This window comes from Balaenoptera acutorostrata, chromosome 20 (genome assembly GCF_949987535.1).
Source record: "Balaenoptera acutorostrata chromosome 20, mBalAcu1.1, whole genome shotgun sequence".
Taxonomy (NCBI): Eukaryota; Metazoa; Chordata; class Mammalia; order Artiodactyla; family Balaenopteridae; genus Balaenoptera; species Balaenoptera acutorostrata.
The window spans coordinates 63,037,292-63,060,213 of record NC_080083.1 but is presented as its reverse complement, the minus strand read 5'-3'; the positions used below and the strand labels follow the sequence as shown (position 1 = coordinate 63,060,213).

The 22,922-nt window shown below is 37.1% G+C and overlaps 1 protein-coding gene across 14 annotated transcripts in view; it reads left to right on the top strand.

Moving 5' to 3' along the window:
* Positions 1-22,922, top strand: part of CEP112 (centrosomal protein 112) — a 417,120-nt gene that overhangs the window by 158,386 nt on the left and 235,812 nt on the right. For all 14 annotated transcript variants that reach the window (XM_057536338.1, XM_057536336.1, XM_057536335.1 and 11 more), the window contains one exon: positions 10,974-11,109. In XM_057536338.1, coding sequence (XP_057392321.1) covers positions 10,974-11,109 — 136 coding nt within the window. The remainder of the gene's footprint in view (positions 1-10,973; positions 11,110-22,922) is intronic.

The window sequence follows — 22,922 nt, the reverse complement described above, 5'->3', positions numbered from 1 at the left end:
AAGATCATCACTGGAGTCTTTGGAAGAGTTTAGAATGAGGTGGGAAGAAATGGTCAGTGAAACATGGATATATGTTTATAAATAGATTGGTATTTTAAAACCAAGATAAATCCAGGTAACATACTTTTATGTACTTATCAATAGAGTGTTTTATAATCAGTAAAAATTGTTCTATATTTTATTATATCTCAAAGAAAACTTTAATCCTGTCTTTAGAAATTTTTTGCCCCTACCATAGTCATCTTCCTCTTGAAAGAAAAATCTTCTGATGGAGATTTGCTTTTTTCATGGAAGTATGATGGTAAGGAGGAAAATAAAAGATAATTTATAAATATTAAATACAAATATATTTTACAAATACATACACATTTCACATACATATAGTTAACATATTATACATACATATATATGAAATACCTTTTAAACATTCTTAGTGATGATCTTACCAGAATGGCATGCCCTCTATGAAGCTTTTGACTCCATACCACAATGAATTCCTCTGGTCTTGTTCATAGTATTGTGTTCATGTCATTGTGTAGTTTTTATCACATTGAAAACAGTATAGAATCTATCTTCCTTCCATGTTGAAAGCAGGGACAGTGTCTTGATTATTTTTGTATTTCTAGCACCAAACTCAGATCCTGGCATACAGGTGTTAAGTAAATGCTTGATGAACATTTTAGCTTTCAAATGTTCTAAAAGTGATTTGATGTGCAAATATTAATGTTATGTAGGAATAAATTATAGTAAGGACCTAGTTGTAACTTCAGTTAATTCACTAAATCAGTGATTTCATTAAATATATATATTATATATATGTATGTACATACAGATTTAAAGAAATAAAACAACTTTGACTCTGAAGTCAGATGGGCTGGTTTAACTTCTCATTCTGTCATTTACTACATAAACCTGGGTAAATCACTTAGCTCTTCTAAATTTCATTGTTTTCATTTGTGAAAAAAATAAATAATTTTTATAGTTATAATAATGAAATGAAATAATATATGAACTTCTCTAAACTGTAATAAGCATAGAAATCACTCAATGTTTACTCTTTTTCACCATTTGCAAGGACATTAAAAATTATGGTTACACTATAAACATCACAGTTTGTAGCAGCATCATTCAGTAAAAGTACTAGAAAATATCTATTGTGACTTTAAAATATATTTCACGTAATTTAGAAATCATTTATGGTAAGCAGAAAAACTTCTCTCAGTGATAAATATTACATTTATATTTGGTAAATAAAGAAAAAATTTGCCTACTTAAAATTTGATCTACTTGTGCACAGTGATGAACGTAAGTGAGAATATTTTCCAGCTACTTTGAAATATTGAACTGCCCAGGGACAAGGCATGAATGATGTTTTGAAGGAAATAAATATTTCAGCTTCACATTTCAGCCTTTCTTCTTTATTCCTTTGATCTGGCTTTGGTTTACTTATCATTCTGCTTGAATGACTTCACACTGCCTTTTTCCTCTCCATAGTAACAAGAAGTGGTCTGCACCTATTTCAAAATATTTAGGCCTTGTCATTTCATAGGATGAACATGTATTTCCTTATTATTTACTGACATATTACTGCCTGTAAAGGCAGGATGAATTGGTGGGTACATATGTAGCTTTGCAAGTATGATGTATAATTTATATATGGAACTTTTAATCAGTACTTTTTAAAATATAGGAAACATAAAAGGAAGCATTAGATTTGGGGTTTATATTGAAGTTTAAAGTGTTTAAAGATTTTAAAGGAATTTTTCTTCTTTGTACACTGAAGCCATTTTGTCTTTAAGGATCATTGTCTCAGGGTTTTCTTATTTCACCGTAAAAATTTGAATCGCTTTTTTATTTGCTGAGGTAGAGTTCTTTTAACTCATTAATAGACCCATATTATAGGCAGACCTTAGTTTGGCACAAAATTCTTATGTGAAACTTTAAACTATTTAAATATTTCATTACATTTACCTATATTGCTTTATTTTTCACTTTACACACAAATCTTCTGATCTTCTGACATTGGTTTTCTTATATAGACTCACTGCCCCTTTCCCTTTTTTGTATTCCTATAGTATTTACAATTTGTCACAAAATATACATAATATTACCCTACCATTTGATTTTGTCTTGCATTTTTCTCTTTCCCTAATCAGATTGTAGTTTCTCCAATATAAGAACCTTTTCTTACACTTTGTCTAAGTTTTCTGCAGTGTTTCACTGAGTAGCTCTTAGAATTTGCTGCCAGGACCCTTGCCTCAGCTCCTGGAACATGACTAAGTTACTGAGAATGTTGGCTAGGAGGTTGATGCCAGGATCAGTTCTTTTGAATCATGATTCAAATCCAGTTGACTTCAAAGGATTTATGGACTGCCTAGCTGAAGTCCATATCTTCTTAAGAGATTTTTGGATAGTTGAAGAAGAGTCCTCATTCTTATTCATAACTATCATGCTTTAACCAAATACGGTTCTTCAAGACTGGAGTTTGACCCTGGGGCCATACTTTCTGGCCCAGTGGTTCTCAATCAGGCGTGATTTTGCTACTCCAGGGGACATTTGCAGTGTCTGTAGGCACTTTGGGGTTGTCAGAATTGGGGAAGGGATATTGTCAGTGGTGTCTAGAGAGGAGAGGCCAGGGATGTTGCTAAGCGTATCGCAGTGCACAGGACATGTCCCCACAGCAAAGGATTGTCTGGCCTGAAATGTCAGCGTTTTGGTTCTGTTCCATGGTTTTGTTCTGGTTCCGTCTAGATCAGTGGTCCCCGACGTTTTTGGCACCAGGGACCGGCTTCATGGAAGACATTTTTTCCACGGACCGGGGGTGGGGATGGTTCAGGTGGTAATGCAAACAATGGTTCAGGTGGTAATGCAAGCGATGGGGAGCAGCAGATGAAGCTTTGCTCGCTTGCCCGCTGCTCACCTCCTGCCGTGCGGCCCAGTTCCCAATAGGCCGTGGACCAGTACCGGTCTGTGGCCCGGGGGTTGGGGAATCCCTGATCTAGACGATATACATTTATCCAACAAATATGCAATAATTCCATATAAGTAATATGCTAAAGGTATGTGATATAAATAAGGGGAAGACACTGCTCTGTCCTCACACTCTCCATTCCCCTGGTCTCAAAGAGATCTGATTACCCTGAAAAAGATAAATGTATAAATTAACAGCTGTAATAGTGTATATAAAGTGCTATAGTAGTAGGATATAAAAAGCACTGACAGGGATGAAAGAAGCAGCTAGCAACGCTATCTGAAGAGCTGACATTTGAGCCCCTAAAGAATGAATAGTAATCTGCCCATCAAAACAACCAAGAAGGGAGCTTCCAGTTCATATGATGGCCGAGAAAGCTCCAGTCAGACTGATCCTCTCACAAACATAAACTCTGTACAAGGTATAAAATACCACTACCTGAAGACCCTGGAGAATGAATAGGCACAAAGAGATAGTGGAAGGCAGTACACACTTGGAAGAAGTAAAGGTGAGCTTCCCATTTTTGTAGCATTTATCTGGCCGCATTTGATGCCATGTGGGACAGCTAGAATTTGGGTAGATAACTTGTCCTCTTAGTGCTTGAAGAACCTGATGAAAGAATGGACGGTTATAACCACTGGCAAACTAAGATGGAGAGACACCCAGGAAATAAGAGAGCCAGAGAAGGGAGCCCAAATTCTTCATGTGATCTTGGTGTGTATTTGTGACTGACCCCTGAAACTCAAATAGCCCAAGTAAGCTAAAAGCTGAATTTATATATGAGCTTCTGTATCCCACAGGGGAGACAGAATTTATAGTTTGAATTCAGCCAAGTTAACTGCCTGCTATAAACAAATAATTAAAATTACCAGTCAATACTATTCAGAGGAAAAAAACAGAATCCAGACTCTTTACTATGTATCATTCATAAAGATATAAGCGAAAATTACCTGACATATGAAGAATCGGGATAACACATGACCTACTTATTTTCAGTAGGATAACATGGCCTTTTTATTCTCAAGAGAAAATGCAGTCAATCAATGGAGACCACCCCAGGATAAATTAGATACTAGAATTAGTGGATAAAAATTTAAAGTAGCTATTATAATTATTTAAAGAACTTTAAGAAAAATTGGTAGTAATGAATGAAAAGCTAGGAAATCTCAATAGAAAAACAGTGGAAAATACAACATTTGAAATTTAAAATGTAGACTGAATATAACAACAGAATGGAGATTACAAGAAAAACATGAAGATAAATGAATAGAAAGTCAATCTGGGGACAACGAAAAAATGTACTAGAAGAAATATGAGCTGCAGAGACTTGCAGGACAATGACAATGTATGAAATATATTTAATTTGAGTCACAGAAGCAGAGGGAAGAGAGTAATAGAGCAGAAAAATATTCAAATAACTAATGGCCCCAAATTTTCCAGTTTTCATGAAATACAAAATTACGCTAATTTAAGAAGCTCAATAAAGCCCAAGCAGGGTTATTGGAAGCCAAAACAAAACAATAACACTTGTTATTATCTGTCTTTTGATTATAGCCATCTTAGAGGTTGTTTAATAGTACCTCATTGTGATTTTGATTTGCATTTTCTTAACAGTGATATTGAGTGTCCTTCCATGTGCCTATTGGCTAATTGTGTATCTTCTTTGGAGAAGTATCTATTTGGATTCTTCACCTATTTTTATTTATCTTCTTTTTATTATTATTTTTAATTGAAGTATGTTGTGTTAGTTTCTGGTGTACAGCAAAGTGACTCAGATATATATATATGTGTGTGTGTATATGTATATACTCTTTTTCATATTTTTTTCCATTATGGTTTACTACAGGATATTGAGTATAGTTCCCTGTGTTATACAGTAGGACCTGCTTGTTTACCTATTTTAGATATAGTAGTTCATATCTGCTAATCCCAAACTCCTAATTTATTCCCCCGACCCCACCCCCTTTCCCCTTTGTCATTTGGTAACAATAAATTTGTTTTCTAAGTCTGTGAGTCTGTGTCTGTTTTGTAAATAACTTCATTTGTATTTTTTTTTTGGACTCCACATGTAAGCAATGTCATATGATATTTGTCTTTCTCTGTCTGACTTCACTTAGTATGATAATCTCCATGTTCATCCATGTTGCTGCAAATGGCATTATTTCCTTCTTTTTATGGCTGAGTGATATTCCATTGTGCATATATATATATATATACCACATCTTCTTTGTCCATTCATTTGTTGATGGACACTTAGGTTGCTTCCTTGTCTTGGCTGTTGTGCATAGTGCTGCTATGAACATTGGGGTGCATGTATCTTTTCGAATTAGTTTTCTTCTGATACATGCCTGGGAGTGGGATTGCTGGATGATATGGTAGCTCTATTTTTAGTTTTTTATATAAATTTATTTATTTATTTATTTATTTAGGCTGCTTTGGGTCTTCGTCACTGTGTGCGGGCTTTCTCTAGTTGCAGCAAGTGGGGCCACCCTTCGTCACGGTGCGTGACCTTCCCATTGTGGTGGCCTGTCTTGTTGTGGAGCATGGGCTCTAGACACGCAGGCTTCAGTAGTTGTGGCTCGCAGGCTCAGTAGTTGTAGCTTGTGGGTTCCAGAGTACAGGCTCAGCAGTTGTGGCGCACGGGCTTAGTTGCTCTGCGGCATGTGGGATCCTCCCAGACCAGGGCTTGAACCCATGTCCCTGCATTGGCAGGAGGAGTCCTAACCACTGTGCCACCAGAGAAGTCCCCTCTATTTTTAGTTTTTAAAGGAACGTCCACACTGTTTTCCGTAGTGGCTGCACCAACTTACATTCCCACCAACAGTATAGGAGGGTTCCCTTTTCTCCACACCCTCTCCAGCATTTATTTTTTGTAGATTTTTTGATGGTGGCCATTCTGACCGGTGTGATGTGGTACCTCATTGCAGTTTTGATTTACATTTCTCTAGTAATTAGTGATGTTGAGCATCTTTTCATGTGTTTATTGACCATCTGTATGTCTTCTTTGGAGAAATGTCTATTTAGGTCTTCTGCTCATCTTTTTATTGGGTTGTTTGCTTTTTGTTATTGAGTTGTATGAACTGTTTGCATATTTTGGAAATTAAGCCCTGGTCCGTCAGTTGTATAGTTTGCAAATATTTTCTCCCAGTATGTAGGTTGTCTTTTCATTTTGTTTATGGTTTTCTTTGCTGTGCAAAAGCTTATAAGTTTGATTAGGTCCCATTTGTTTATTTTTGCTTTTATTTCTGTTGCCTTGGGAGATTGACCTAAGAAAATACTGATATGATTTATGTCAGAGAATGTTTTGCCTATGTTCTCTTCTAGGAGTTTTATGGTGTCATGTCTTATATTTAAGTCTTTAAGCCATTTTGACTTTATTTTTGTGTATGGTGTGAGGGTGTGTTCTAACTTCATTGATTTGCATGCAACTGTCCAGCTTTCCCAGCACCACTTGCTGAAGAGACTGTCTTTTCTCTATTATATATTTTTGCCTCTTTTGTCATAGATTAATTGACTGTAGGTATGTGGGTTTATTTCTGGGCTCTCTATTCTGTTCCGTTGATCCATATGTCTGTTTTTGTGCCAGTACCATGCTGTTTTGATTACTGTAGCTTTGTAGTATTGCCTGAAGTCTGGGAGGGTTATGCCCCCAGCTTTGTTCTTTTTCCTCAGGATTGCTTTGGCAATTCTGGGCCTTTTGTGGTTCCATATAAATTTTAGGATTGTTTGTTCTAGTTCTGTGCAAAATGTCACGGGTAATATGATAGGGATCACACTAAACCTGTAGATTGCTTTCAAGAGTATGGCTATTTTAACAATATTGATTCCGCCTGTTTTTAAATTGTGTTCTTTATCTTTTTATTATCGATTTATGAGAGTTCTTTATATATTCTTGATACAAGTCTCTTTTCAGATATATGATTTGCAAATATTTTCTTTCATTTTGTGGGTTTTCTTTTCACTTTTTGATAATATCCCTAGCAGGGCAAGTTTTTTAACTTGCTGAAGTCTATTTATCTATATTTCATTTTCTTGTTTATGCTTTTGGTGTTATATCTAAGAAGGCTTTGCTTTGGTCAAGGTCACAAAGACTTACTCCTATATTTTCTTTCTAAGAGTTTTGTGTTTTTAACTCTTACATGGAGGTCTGTGACCCATCTTGAGTTCGTTTTGTGTGCTGTGTAATGAAGGAATTCAACGTCACTCTTTTGCCCGTGGATGTCCAGTTGTCCCAGCACCATTTGTTGTAAAGACTATTTTATTCCCCCATTGAATTGTCTTGGCATCCTTGCTGAAAATCTACTGATTATCAATGTAAGGATTTATCTCTGGAATCTTAATCCTATTCTATATATGTCAGTCTTTATGCCGGTAGCACACTGTTTTGATTACCCTAACTTTGTAGTAAGTTTTGAAATCAAGAAATGTGAGTCCTTCAACTTTGTTTTTTTTCAAGATTGGTTTGCCTATTCTGGGTACTTTGCATTTCCATATGAATTTTAGGATCAACTTGTCAATTTCAGCAACATGCCATCTGGGATTTTGACAGGGATTGTGTTGAATCTGTTCATCAATTTGAGGAATATTGTCATTTTTTTGATATTAAGACCACTGTTAATTTCCAATTTTAGTGGTATTCCTTTCTAACTCTTGAAGTATCTAAATGTTTAGATGTGTCTGCAGTGTTTACTGTTTTTAGCAAGAATTTAGCAGAGACCATTAGTCTTAGCAGTCACGTGAAGAAGAGGCAAAAGAAGTCTATTTATTTATCATGCTTAGTGAAGGTATTATTTTTAGTGCCTTTAAAGTCATAGTTGTATCTTAATGTTTTTGACTGACTCACTTTAATCAACTTAAGTACCAATAGCAGCCATGAATATAGATGATATAGCTGCTTGAAAGTCTTGTCTTCCAGCCCAGCTGGAAAGGGAGTGGAGACTCTTCTAGCTGTTTTTCAGACGTGTTTGAAGTTTTTTGTTTTGTTTTGTTTTTCTTGGAGTTTCCAGTGGAGATGCCAAGCTGGCAGCAAATGAAGTCTACTGTAATGTGAAGCCTTGTAAATATGTGTTGGATCCCTGCCTTCATTATCAAAAGTGCTGGTGCAGAAATGTGCAAAGGGAAGATTTTCAAATTAAGGTTGGCCTGTACATATAAATGTTAGCTTTTCAAGCTCAAGAAATACTAAATCGTAGTCCATTAGTCTCCTGCATTTTATTGCGTGTTTGGAATAATCATGTACTTCAGAACATCCTTTAATCTGAACTGGCTTGTGGTTGTATAAGAATGCAGCTTCTTTTGTTCTTTATGCTTTATATACTCAGACGAGGAAAATTTAGTGCATTTTATAAATAAATCAGAGTTAAAAAGCAGATTTTCTTCCCACCTTTTTATCCTCATGGAGGCCCAGCTTTAAGGCCTTTCAGTGATACATGTATACTTGGTCCCGCAACTAGTTCCACGGAAAAAAATAATCTTCAAAGTCACTTTTTTTTTTTTGCTTCTTACAGGACATGTTATTTGGAATCATGGTGAAAGCAAGTACTGTTCTTACATTAGTGAGGAGCAGACCCTTCTCTTTTTCAAGTGCTGAAAATTTCCACTTCTATTTCATTACTTTGATAGAAATTAAAATGGATCCCTCATTAAAATGAATATCATCTCTTTATTTAAAATAAGACATATTTTATTTATATTAAGACAGAAGATTTCTAAATATTAGTGGAGCTCAATGTATTTTCACAGTTTAACTGGACAGAAACATTGATACATTGAGTGGTGCCTTCACCACTCTTTGGTATTTAGCTTTACCACTAAATTAGCTTTGTAGGTGTGGTGGGACTTAAAATGAATTGGAAGGTTTTGGTCATTTCCTTGTGTCTGCTATTTAATATAAAACAATATTTGCTATTTGTAAATCAGGCTAGAAATGATCAGTCAAAAGCAATGTGCCTCATTGCACTAGGTTATATTTTAACAAACAGTATTTTTAATATGGTCTCAATATATAGCTGATCATGGGTAAAGCTTATGACTTTGATTTATGTAGTCATAAGTCAATTATAAAGTAAATGAACTAAACTTGGTAGGTAAGAATGAGGTAATATAGAGAAAATATTCGTCCTATTAAATTGAAAGTATTTACAGTAACTAAGTAGCTCAGGTGAGTTACTGGACAAAAAATGTAAAACAACTGACTTTCAACATTTATATAAAAAGTTGATATTTCAGCCATATGTCATATATTTTTATAAATTGTGTTAGCAGACTTTTCTCCTGGCTAATTAATGATCCGTAATTTTAAATTATACGATTTATAAATTTTTAAAGTTTTCAAATATTGTCCAATGTACTTTCTTTTCTATTTATAGACAGACTGAGCAAGCAAAGGTAAACCTTTGAAAACTTGTAATCCTAATTGTGGAATCGTCTTCCCAAGTGTGTTTAGGAGGGCCTCAGAAATTAAAGAGCAACATGGGATGAACTAGTCATGGAGTGTGTGGCAGAGAAGTAGCTCTTGCACCTCCTAACCTCAACCCCTTGTGGGGACATTCGCGTCGACCGCAGTGGCCTTTGCCTCTTCTCCAGCCTCACGGTCCTTTGAATAGAGCATTCTAGGCAACTTCTTCCGGTCAGTTGGGTCCATTGGTCAGAACAGATGTCCCTCAAACGTTTGTAACAACTCTCCATCACATTTGCCAACCTATATCTAGGTGGTGGTACCCAACATGGTACCTTTTATAAGGGCACTAATCTCATTTTGGGGAGACACGTTCAGACCATAGCATATGGCATCTGAAAATCAGGAAAGCAGCACAGCAGAGTAGTCAACAGCAGGAGCTCTAGAAGCAGACGGCCGGGACTTGAGTCCTGCCTTGACTGTTAGTGATGTGTAGCCTTGGAAATATTCTCTAAGCCCCAGTTTCCTGTTCTGTAAAACTAGGGATATAAAAATAGTCTTATACAAGTTGACTGTGAGAATGAAGGAGAGAAGACATATTAAACTAGTTTGCACAGTGCCTAGTACCTAGGTAGAACTCAATAGAAGTCAGTAGTAACTTTCGTGTACTTATAACCTAAAGCCTTTATTTGTTTCTTCTAGCAACATGCAGAGATTTCTCTTCTTTTGTTGGACCCTTCTGACTATTTAATTTTAGTTCAGGGTGTGAAGAAACGAGATAGTTGTCGGTTCTTTTCGGCAAGTCTGCTTGCTAGAGAGCAGCAGAATAATCTCAGGCGATCACATCGCTCTGTTGCACCTGTCACCCTGCAGGTCAGCTTCTGCCAGAGGTGTTCTTATGGCACATTGGTTTTTTTTTTAATTGAGATATAATTGACATGCTATTAAATTCATCCTTTCAAAGTGTACAGTTTAGCAGATTTTAGTATATCCACGAGGATGTGCGACCATCACTCCTCTCTAATTCCAGAACATTTTCATCACCAACCCCCTCCCAAACCCCCTATGCGTGAGCAGTCACTCCCCATCCCCCCGTCCCATCGGCCCAGGCGACCACTAATCTGCTTCTTCTGTCTCTATGGGTTTACCTATTCTGGATATTTCTCCTAAATAGGATCACACAATATGTGACCTCGTGTCTGGCCCTTTCCCTTTCACACTGTTTTCGAGGTTTGTCCGTGTTGTAGGGTGCATCAGAGCTTCATTCCTTTTTTGAGGCTGAATAATATTCCATTGCAGGGATGGGCGCATTTTGCTTATCCGTTCATTGGGTGATGGAGGCACCTGGCTGTAAACAGTTTCGTTCTTAGGGAAGTCATCAGAGGTAGCTGTGTCCTCATCAGAACACATATTACGGGCTTATATCCTTTTTTTCCTGAGGCAAATCATGTTACTGTCAGTTTTTTAAAGGGAAGTTTTATAGAATTTGGATCAAAAAATGGAAATCTGAATTTTATTCTAGAGAGGGTTAAATTTTGTGCTTTGATCCAAGCCAAGTTCTTTTATTTTATGTTTTAACTCTGCGGCTTGTCTGAACTCTTCTAGGGAAAAAGAGGGGCAGCTCGCCCGTGCGACTGAGGCTCAGAGGCTGCAGGCACAGCAGGCAGATGCTGCACTGGAGGAGTTCCAGCGGCAGGTAGAGCTGAGCGCGGAGAAGGTCTATGCGGAAATGACAGAGCAGGTGAGGGGCCTCCGCGCCATCCTTGTAGAGAGCCCTTCTCTCGGGGGGAAGGTACGTTCTGGTCTCACGTGTGACAGCAACATGCTTACTTGTGCAGAGTTAGCCCAACAGCCGGATCAGGGATTCAGGTGAGAAAGAGGTCCTAGGCCTGGCGTGGGAGGACACACACCACCGCCAGGGCCTCGAAGGAAGGGGAGGCTCCTCGCGGCCAAGAGCAAGAGCCCGGGGGGAGAGGGCTCCGCCCGCAGACCCTCTGCTCCCTACAGGGCGTGTGAAGGGCAGGGCTGACTCTGTGCCCCTCCTGGGTCGCTGGGTGGGCTCCGGTCGGCAGCTCCTTGGTGACAGCACGTGGAGAGAGTGCGGTGGACCGGGAGAGGGGTCCTCTTCCCTCCTTCAGGATTGCCTTGATTCACCCTCAGAGCAGTGCCAGAATGGCCATTTCAAAGTCCTGTCGACAAGTGTGGTCACGGCCAGAATGTGTCAGGCTTTGGAAGCATGGGTCAGTTTACAGGCAAAATCCCACGACCAGCCATTTTCTCCAGAGCAAGGCTTCAAGTTTTCCTTGTCTGTGTTTGTTCACGTGCCATAGACCGTGTTGTATTGATCAGTTACAGCAAGTTGTTTTCAAGTGGCAGTTCAGGAGGACAGAGGCTGTCTCCAGTTCTTATACAAGTGGTATGTTTTATAGTTTTGAGAAACATTAAAGAATTTATAAAAGAATACAGGGAACAAACACCTAGGTACCCATCAGGAAGAATCAACAATTGTCAACACTGTTTATTTATACTAAAATGTTACAGATGTAGTTTTAGTTTGCTTTGCTCTTCATGTCTAATCACATTACTCTCTCCTCTCCTAAGAAAAACCACTATAATTAATTTAGTGTGTATTATTTCATACTTTCATATGCATATGTAATGTCCATATGTATTATATGCATGTATTATATATGCATATATTTTACATATACGTATATATATATAGTTTTTATGCTTCCATTTAAAAAGAGATAAGAACTACAGATTTTGTGTATTAGTCTTGTTTGCTCTTTTACGTTGAATTTTATATATCTGTGCCCTATCTGTGTTGATTTAGTGCAGTCCTTTCAACACTGAATGTATTTTATCGTATGAATATACCTTATTTTATTCATCAGCTCCGCTATTCAAGGGCATTTAGTTTATTTTCAAGTTTTCTTGATGATGAAGAGTGTTGCAGTGCTTGCCTGTGATTTCATTTTCAGCTGGAGTTATCCTCCTCAGGAGTCCTGAGCACACACTGGCGGTAGAAACATCTCTATAGAAGGTTTTATAGCAGAGCCCCATGGGGTTTACAAGGTTGGAACTGTGCTTTCTTGTTATTTTCTTGATTCAGATTGTGCGGATCTGGGTCCCGAGAGCAGGGTCTGAGACCCCCCTCCTTCTGTCTGTTTTCCCACTCAGTGCCTTGGGCAAAAGCTAGATTCCTGCTGAGAGTTTTTGGGCTGGAAGGTGGGGACTTGCAGTCCCTGCTACACGAATGTGCATCTCTTCCCAGCTCCCTGCTATGAGCAGAGCCCAGATCCAAGAAAGTGTATATGGTCCAAATGTGCAGTGGAGCTGCACAGGAAACTCTTTGATCAGCTTAACATTTAAAGGAATACAGAAAATATTGAAGGAGGGGCCCTGGCAAGAAGTTTTAAGTATACCGCGAAGAAGGCTGAAAAGGGGGCTCTTGAAAGTGCTCAGGCTAACAGTACAACTTTCTGACAAAAGCTGAGACTATGACAGGCACATTTGGCTCAATAAATGCACCTTTTGGGGCTGGTGATGTAATATTAACAGATTACCCAGAATTCATGGGTAAGGAGAAAAACAAGCAAACAACATGGGACTTGTGAAAACATTTTGTAGAACAAGAAAAAGGCGTTTATATTCAGCAGTCACAGAATAAAAGCATATTTCCAAAAACAGTTTACTGTAAACTTCAGAAAAAAAAAACTCAGAAAAGTAGTACCTTTAATAAGAAGACATGATCTATATGAAAGAGGCCACATATATTAAGTAAAATTAATGCAATTAAACCTGGATACGTTCTGGAAAAAGTGTTGAACCTCAAGAATAAAATGAAGATCCACCAAGTTTCTAGGTAGGATGCAACTGGCAAAGAAATTAGAGAAATAATGGAGTAATGCTTCAGAGTTCTGAAGGAGAAAGGCAGTGACCCAATTGCACGCACAACCAAGGAGTTTTTCACTCGCAAAATAAACAGAAAAACATTTCTTACTAAGAGCTCACATAATGTATACTGATTATTCCTTTTCTGGAAAAATTATATCAATTCAGAGATGAAGCGGAAGACATCCCACGCATGAGGAAAATATCATACTGAAGGATGAGTAGAGAACAATGGAATCCAACAAAATAAAAACAAATTTAACTAATTGCTACAAGTCTAGTTATAAGATAGAATGCTAATGTTTACCGATTCTTGAAGCAGAAGGTACAGAATATAGAAAATACAAATGTGATGTAACAACAACTTAAATCTAAATCCTTAGGTTATGTTAACAAAGTTCAAGAAGCAGATGGATAGGGAGAGAGGGAAGTACAGTAACTAACACTCTGCCATGAAAAGGTGAGATTCAAAGGATTCTTAAAATTAGGGAAATGTAGGTTAAAATACTTTTTAAATGCATAAACATAAGCATTAATAGAACTAACAAGATTTTACGTTCTCATCAAAATCTTGAGAAGATAAAAGCAAAACTCAAGATATTGCCAAAGGAACAGAAGTAGAAACAGAACAAAATGTCCAAAATAAGACAGAGTATATAATTGTAGTAATACATTTTAATAGGTTAGAAAAAAGGTATTGATTAGCTGACATAAATCTGTATATATGCTATTTATAATAAAGACACAACTAAAAGTTACACAAAAGTTATATGTGGAAAATATATTTTATCACTTGTATTCAGAATAAAAGAAAGAATGTAGTACTATCATATAAATTAACATCAATGCAAGTCAATAAACTGGACAAAGGAATATATTTTTGCATGAGAAAGCCAAGAGTCCTTATGAAAAGGGTGTTAGGAATATATGAAAAAATTTACATAAATAGTCATGGGGTGCTTTAGTAAATTTTTCTCCATATTTGACTGCTCAGGGGGGCAAAACCTAAACAAATAGGAGATCTAAATAGCAGTTTATAAAACAGCTATATTTCTACTTTCTACGCTTTAAGTATGACATATTAAATTCCTACTCCCATGGAGCAGTTACAAAACTCAGTAGACCATAAAGAAACACTCAATATATATCTGAAACTTGACATGACAGAGAGCACGTATTTTTTACCACAATGCTTAGTAAAACCAGAAATTAAATTTCAATTAAAATTGCTACATTGGACTTCACCAAAATTAAAACCTTTTGTTCTTTGAAAGACACCATTAAAAAACAACAAAAGGAAGTAAGGCAAGCCAGAGAATGGGAGAAAAGATTCACAAATATTTCCAAGAACTTGTATCTAAAATATAAAAGAAATCCTACAACTCAATAATAAGAAGACAAACAACCCAGCTAAAAATAGGCAAAATATTTGGACACCTCGCAGAAGACTAATAAGCACATAAAAAGATGCTCGATATCATCATTCATCAGGGAAATGCAAATTGAAACCAAAATGAAATGCCACTGCATGCTCACTGGAATGGCTAGAACTGTGAAGACTCGTTGGCAGTGCCAAATGTCGGTGCAGGGCCAGGGTGTGGCCACGTGGGGCTCTTCTCCACTGCTGGTGGGAAGACTGCCGAGTTCTTAACCGCTAAGACGTCCACCGCCATATGCCAGCTGTTCCATCCCTGCGTGTTTAACCAAGGGAAACGAAGCCAGATCCAGACAAAGCCTTGTACACAAAAGTTGCCAGCAGCTTTATTCACAAAAGCCTAAAACTTGAACAACCCGAATGTTCCTCAAAAGTTGAAAGGACAATCAAAATGCAGTATAGACGATGGAATACTACTCAGGAATAAATAGGAACGAACTACTGATACCCTCAACAAAGGATGTGTCTCAAAGTCCTGCTGAATGAAAGGAGCTAAAAACAAAAGAGTACATGACTGAATGTTGTGTACTCTCTGAGTGATGTTAGAATTCCCTAGATAATGTCAAGTTGTTTGTTTTAGTGGATTATCAACCCAGTTTGTTTCAGAGCAAAAGTCCTTTCTCATTTTCTATGGGTGGGTTCCAGTTTCAGTTAAGTTTCCAAGCCTTTGCTCTGCAGGGTTGGGTCTGTTTGTATTGTGCCACTCAGGAGTGAGTCTAGACTTGGGTGGTGATTTAAATCACTCCACCCAATAACCCCAGGCACTCATGGAACATTCCCCAGGGTAGACCATATGTTTGGCCACAAAACAATTCTCAACAAATTTTAAAAGGACTAAAATCATACAAAATGTGTTCTTTGACCCCAATGGTAATAAATTAGAAATAAACAATAATAAGAAATCTGGGACATCCCCACATATTTGGAAATTAAATAACACACATGAATGACTCATGGATCAAAGATGATATTACAAGGAAAATAAGAAAATATTTTGAATTAAAACAAAAATATGGTATATTAAAATTTATGGAATGCAGCTAATGCAGTACCTAGAGAAAAGTTTGTAGCTTTAAACATCTATCTCCAAAAGGAAAGTTCTCAAATCAGTAACCTAAACTTCATCTTAAGAAACCAGAAAAAGAAAAGCAAGCTTCTGCTCAAGGAAGCAGAAGAAAGGAAATAATAGATAATTTTATATACATGCAGAAAGCAAAGAAAACATTAAAATAGAGAAAACCAAGAAGAGATAGAAAGTCCAAATTGTCTTATAATAGATAATGATATTTAATTAGCAATTAGAAATCTTTTCACAAGGAAAAGCCCAGGACCAGATGGCTTCACTGGTGAATTCCATCAAATATTGAAGAAAAAAAAAACTTTAGTTCTTTGAAAACTCTTTCAGAAAATTGAGGAGGAAGGCACACTTAATCAGTTCATTCTCTAAGGCCAGTAGGACTCTAATATCGAAGCCAAAGATGCTGCAAAACTAGAGTAGTATCTGTCATCACTGTAGACACAAAAACCCTTAATGGTATTTTAGTAAACTGAATCTGGAAACTTATAAAAATGATTATTTACCAGGACCAAGTAGGATTTATTTCAGGAATCCAAGGTTCTTTTAACGTTCAAAAATCAATTAATATCGTACAGCATATTAATAGAATAAAAGACAAAACCACACGATCGTCCCAACAGAGGCAGAAAAAGCATTTGAAAAAGTTCAACATCATTTATGATTTTTAAAAAATTCTTGGCAAGTTAGGACTAGAAGCAAACTTACTCACCCTAATAAGGTACATCTATGAGAACCCTAAGCAAATATGCTTAATGTTGAAAGACTTAATGCTCTTCCTCCTAAGAACGGGGAAAAGATGTCTGCTTTTGTGACTTCTATTTAACATTGTATTGGAGACTCTAGCCAGTCTCCAACAGGGCCAAAAAAAAAAAAAACCCCAAACAAACAAACAAAAAACCCAAAAGACATATAGATTGGAAAGGAAGAACTACCAATGTCTTTAGATGACATGATTCTGTATGGTCAAAATCCATAAAAGAAATACTAGAGCTAATAAATGATTTAAACAAGTTTGCAGTGTACGAGATCAACATACAAAATTCAGTCATGCTTCAATATACTAGTAATGAAATACCTGAAAATGAAATTAAGAAAACAATTTAATTTACAAAAGCATCCAAAAGAATAAAATATTTACAAATAAACTAATGAAACAACGTGAAGACTTACTCATTGAAGACTATAAAAGATTGCTGAGAGAAATTTTAAACGATCTAAAGAGAGCTATTCTGTGTTCATAGGTTGTAAAACTCAGTATTGTCAAGATGAAAGTTCTCCACAAATTGATGTATACATTCAATGTAATTACTGTAAAAAATCTCAATACATTTTTTGGGTAAAAATTGGCAATAAGAAATGTTTATTTTCACTAGTAAATTTGTTAAAAGTAAGTTAAAATAGCACTGAGCTCTTTTCCAACTAACACATAGGTAGAAATCCATGAAGGCCTGTGGACACGGGCAGACACACATTTCAGGAGGAAGAGTAAAGATATGTAACCTTTCTGGAGGACTGGTTTAACATTGTGCCTATGATTTACCTGTTCTACTTCTAGGACTTTATTTTTCAGGACTCCAAGGTTTGCAAGATGTGTGTTCAAGGATGTTTATTGTGATGTTATTTATTAATGGTAAAAAATTAGAAACTGTACGTCAAAAAAGTTAGAAAGAATGTAAAAACTGATAATCTTTTTTTAAAAGATAAAAAATGAAGTCTCAGAGTTGTGTGGCGGAACGGAAAGCCCTGGAGAGAATGTGATCTTGGGAATCATTAAATTAAGCACCTTACCCAGCCGCAAAGTGAGACTGCCATAAAATGAGGCAAGCCAGGGATGAGAGACAGTATCTGTGCAGTTGATTCTGGAACCACCCTTCCAGTTGGTCCACCCTCACGTCTGACTGCTCTGCTCTGTGCAGGGTCATAGTCTGTCTGTCTTCTTTCACCAGCTCTGCCCACCCATTTGACTCTCCCATTTCTTGACCTTAAAAGAGTCCATGTGTTCCTACCACGGAGATGTCACATCACTGTGGGCTGGTTAGATGATCCGATGGAGGACCCTCTTTGGCGCACGCCTCTAGGGTCCCCTTCCCCCCCCCCACATACCCCACACCTGTGTCCTGTCTTTGTCAGCAGTCCTCACTGATCTGTCCAGTGGTGCTAGATTCAGACTCAGTGAAAACTGATAGTGATGGCAACGGACAAGCAGGAAATGTTTTGATTGCTTTCTGTTGGAGAAAAGTTCTTCTGTGGTTTCAGTCATAAATAGTTTTGCCAAGTGAAGTTGAGTTTCTGAAATAAAGTACCTTTGGTGTGAGTATAATAATAAGGAACCCCATTTATAATGGAATTCTTACAGCCAGGCTCATTTGCAAATTGAATAATTCTCACATGGCAAATTTGAACAGACATTAAATAAAATGTATATGTCAAAACATGATAAATTAGATATCTTCTATTCCAGATTGTCAGTTGATTAAAAAGTGTGACTCTGATATAGCTCAAATTCTAAAAGAAAATCAATCAGCAGATTTAGTATTTGGAGAATCATAATGTTTTCAGATTTTTCCATAGTCCATATTTTCCTTTTTTATTGTTGTTTTGAACTGCTCTTCTCTCTTCTCACTGAAATCTTTTGTGTAAAAGCCAGCGGAGCTTAGGGCATCTTTTTCCATTTGGAAACAGCTGCAGATAGAAGACAACAGGAATTTGAATTAAAAAATAAAAGCTTTGAGTTTGTTTTTGAAAGTGAATTGCTGTTTGAAACATGAGGCCCATGAGAGAAAATGAAACAGACTTAAACTTTTTAAAAAAATTGCTTCACACTGTTTCTTTCACTTTGAAGAACTTTTTATCTCATTTAAGATTGCTTAAATAACCTAATTTTTACTGCAATGGTGAAATCCATTATATGTGTTAGCTGTCAGCAATTAGTTGTGAAACTATACATATTTTAATTGTGAAAGTGTATTACTCTGTTAGAATTATTTCTGTATATATGTATATAGTTGTATTTTTTAAAGAAATAGTGTTCTATATTTACCTATTCTCTGTGAAACAAATAAATGACTGAAAAAGACAGCTATGTTTTTTGAAGTATTGGCAGCAATTATAAAGTGAAACTTTTTCATCTTGAAAACCGACTGAATGAATGTCAGATAACTACTTCCTCCTGGGGCTTCCACTAACCACTTGACTTTTCTAGTTAATTTTTCTCCTCTTGAAAATTCATCCTCATTAACTGGTATTTGCTGCTAATATCTGGCTTCACATTCTGTTCCTTTTTCTTTGCAGCCGTCAGCTACATGATATTAGCTTTGTACTTGGAAAACCCAGTGGTTTGCCTTGAAAACAAAATTCAGAAACTCTGCTGTTGACTAGTGAGGTTGCTTCTGCTTGCTGGTACATTTGAAACTGATTAGCAGTTTCTTACATTCTTAGGGATTATAAGTTTAGCTCATCATCTCATTATTGCTGTTGAATTAATGAAAAAATTCTCAAGGTACAAGGAAGGAAGAATGCCATCTGAATATATTTGTGCCTCTATAAATGTAGATGGATAACAAACAGACTTAGAAAGACCCATCATACAGGCCACTCATCGTGACTTGTACCTTCGTCCTCTTGTCCTTTAAGGGTCATGCTGGCTCATGTAATGTTTTTTTTTAAAATTTATTTATTTGTTTTATATTTTATTTTTGGCTGTGTTGGGTCTTCGTTGCTGCGCGCGGCCTTTCTCTAGTTGCGGCGAGCGGGGGCTACTCTTCGCTGTGGTGCTCGGGCTTCTCATTGTGGTGGCTTCTCTTGTTGCGGAACACGGGCTCTAGGCGCGTGGGCTTCAGTAGTTGTGGCTCGTGGGCTCTAGAGCGCAGGCTCAGTAGTTGTGGTGCACGGGCTTAGTTGCTCCGCAGCATGTGGGATCTTCCCGGGCCAGGGATCGAACCCATGTCCCCTGCACTGGCAGGTGGATTCTTAACCACTGCGCCACCAGGGAAGCCCAGGCTCATGTAATGTTAAATGAGTCTTTTTTTAGACCAGTTTTAAGGTAAAGATCCAATGTAAATAGAAGCATTTTCTCTCAGTTTTTAAAAAAATTAATTAGTTAATTAATTAGTTTTGGCTGTGTCATGTCTTAGTTGTAGCATGCGGGCTCTTCTTTGTGGTGCACGGGCTTCTCTAGTTGTGGTGTGTGGGATCCAGAGCACTTGGGCTCTGTAGTTTGCGGCATGCGGGCTCTCTAGTTGAGGCGTGTGGGCTCAGTAGTTTTGGTGCACGGGCTTAGTTGCCCCATGACATGTGGGATCTTAGTTCCCCGACCAGGGATCGAACTCACATCCCCTGCATTGGAAGGTGGATTCTTTACCGCTGGACCACCAGGGAAGTCGCCTCTCTCAGTTACTTTTTGATGATAATGGAGACATCTGTCTACCCTTTTAACATTTGAAATTTTGTCTTTGAATGAGATTAGGTAGCAGAGGTAAAATTCTAGAACTATATTTAAATATTTCAATAGAGCCTATTGTGCTAATTAATCAATTCCAAATGACAACATCCAAAGACTATATGTATAAATATTTGGCTTTGAAAAACAAAATTAAACAAAAAATCAAACAAATAATTAAAAGAATCTTTAACTCTCATCCTTAAATGCTTAGCAGAGTAGTAAGTGAAACTTTTCCTAATAATATTCGTCAAATCTCTTTTGCAGAAGAAAAATAAGCCAAAAAAAATCTACTGAGAACATTGGACCAGGAAATATGTCATTCTTTTTATAATTGACTGATATGAAGGGTTATTAATTGTGAAAACAGTAGCATTATTATTTTTTAATATTTCAAACTGTTTTATTGACTTACTGGCCAAGGATTTAACAGACCTGATTTCTTCTTTCATTCATTTATAAAAAATTTATGAATACTTGCTCTATGTCAGCCATTGTTGTAGGTTCTGGGAATTCAGAGACTGTTAAGCCATGTTTGTGGCCTGTGCGATAGGCTGATGCGTAGCTGTGTGATTGTAATCGGCGGCGTAACTAGTGGAGCTAATAGGTCGCTAGGAGAGCTCAGGAGGCACATCTAAGGTAGCCCAGTAGAGTATGCGGGGATCTGCAATTGTGGCATCTTTGTGGAACAATGAATTTCTCAAATGTTTACTGTTAAAATGTAATTGGTAGTGAATTTAGCAAGGCCTCTAAATATAAGGTGAAATATACAATTCAATTTTATTTCTATATATTAGCAACCAACAAACAGAAAATAAACTTTGAAAAAGATATCGTGGTACCAGAAAGCTTCTCTTACCTAAGAATAAATGCAACAAAAGAAATGCAAGGCCCGTGTTCTGAAGACTAGGAAACATTACTGAGAGGAACCAAAGAAGACCTGAACAAGTCGAGGGATATATATCACGTGTATGGATTCAAAGACTCAGTGTTATAAAAATGTCAGTTCTCCCCAAATTAATCTATAGAATCAACACAATTCTAAAAATCAAAATGTTGCAGTGCTTTTTGGGGGAAGGAGTGAGGGAAACTGGCGAGCTGATTCTAAAATGGATGTGAAAATACAGAGGGCTCAGAATAGCTATGGCAACCTTATACCACCAGATATTGAGACTAATATTAAGCTATAGTAATTAATACAGTGTGGTTTTGGCACAAGGATGACCAGTGTTTTACGGGAAAGAGACCAAAAAGTGGACTCACACATAGATGACCAATCTGATTCATGTCGAAGGAAGTATTGCAGCGCAGCAGGGAGAGACGGGCCATTTCAGTGAATGCCGCTGTGTCAGCTGCATAGCCAGACGGAAAAAGAATCCTGCCCCTCACTACATCCCATCGCAAAATCAATTCCAGGATTGTAGATACGCAAGTGATAGGTAAAACAATAAAACTTTCAGAAGAAAATGTAGGAGCTCGGTAAAGATGTTCTCAATAGGAAACAAAAAGTGATAAAAAACAAAACGTTGTTAAATTTAAATTCATTAAAATTGAAAACTTCTGTTAATCAAAAGAGACCACTAGATAATATAAGAGCAAACTCAGAGTGGGAAAAGATATTTGCAGTTCAGATATTGAACAAGAAAATTCATATCCAGAATTGATAAAGAACTCCTACTAATCAATAAGAAAAGGAAAGGCACCACACATGTGTTAATTAATTTTCTCTGTTAAGGATATTAGTTTCTACTGAGTCTTTAGCCAAGCACAAAAATAATTATTTATCTGTCTTTCTGCCATTTATGTCTGTCTGTCTATCTCTCTCTCTCTCTATATATATATATGAAAATATTTGAAAGACAGTTTCCTATAGTTTAGCTAAATATGTATTAAATACAGCAAAATACACTTTGAATTGTATATTTCTATAGAATTGTATAATTGTCTCATATGAATTATACTGTCAAATAACTCAGAACGTAACACAAGACTACTTTACTACAGAAAGAACAGTAACTTATTGTGACCACATTTGACAGAGTCTGCCAGATCTTGGCCCAGTGCCCATTCCCACTTTCTTAGTAATACAGTACAGCCCTGATTTTATTTAGGGCAACATTAGACACAGTTTTAAAACTGCAGTCTCTTACCTTGCAGGTGGAGTTTGGCTTTTAATGTAGTTCTAGTGAATGCCATGCAAACAGCATAATTAATTTGCTTTTGACAGGAACTTGCAGGAAAGCCCCTTAAAAGGGTTTCCACTCAGCGAATATGGACCCTTTGCCCTTGTCCCGTCACCCTTCGCTCTTCCTCTCCTGGGTGTTCAGAGCTGCAGAAGCCATCCTGCAACCATTCTGGAAGTTGAATCGCAGAGACCTTCACCCTGACATCTTTGAACTGCCGAGGTCGCAGCCTATTTCTGAATGTTTTGTTACCCAAGGAAAATATAAAGGGCCTCTGTTGCTTAGGCTCTGGATACTTGGGTGTTTTCTTACATGTAGCTCAAGTAATGCTTGAGGCAGCATCTAAGGAAAAGCCAACACCCTTGTTTACCTCTCTCTATTACCTGTAAACATTAGACATTCACAGAAATACACCCCAAGCCCTTTTCTGCTCCTAATTTGATCATCAAGTTCCACTCTTGGATTTTTTGGAAGCCAGAGTTACACACTGAAGGAATGGGTTTTTTTTTGTTTGTTTTTTGTT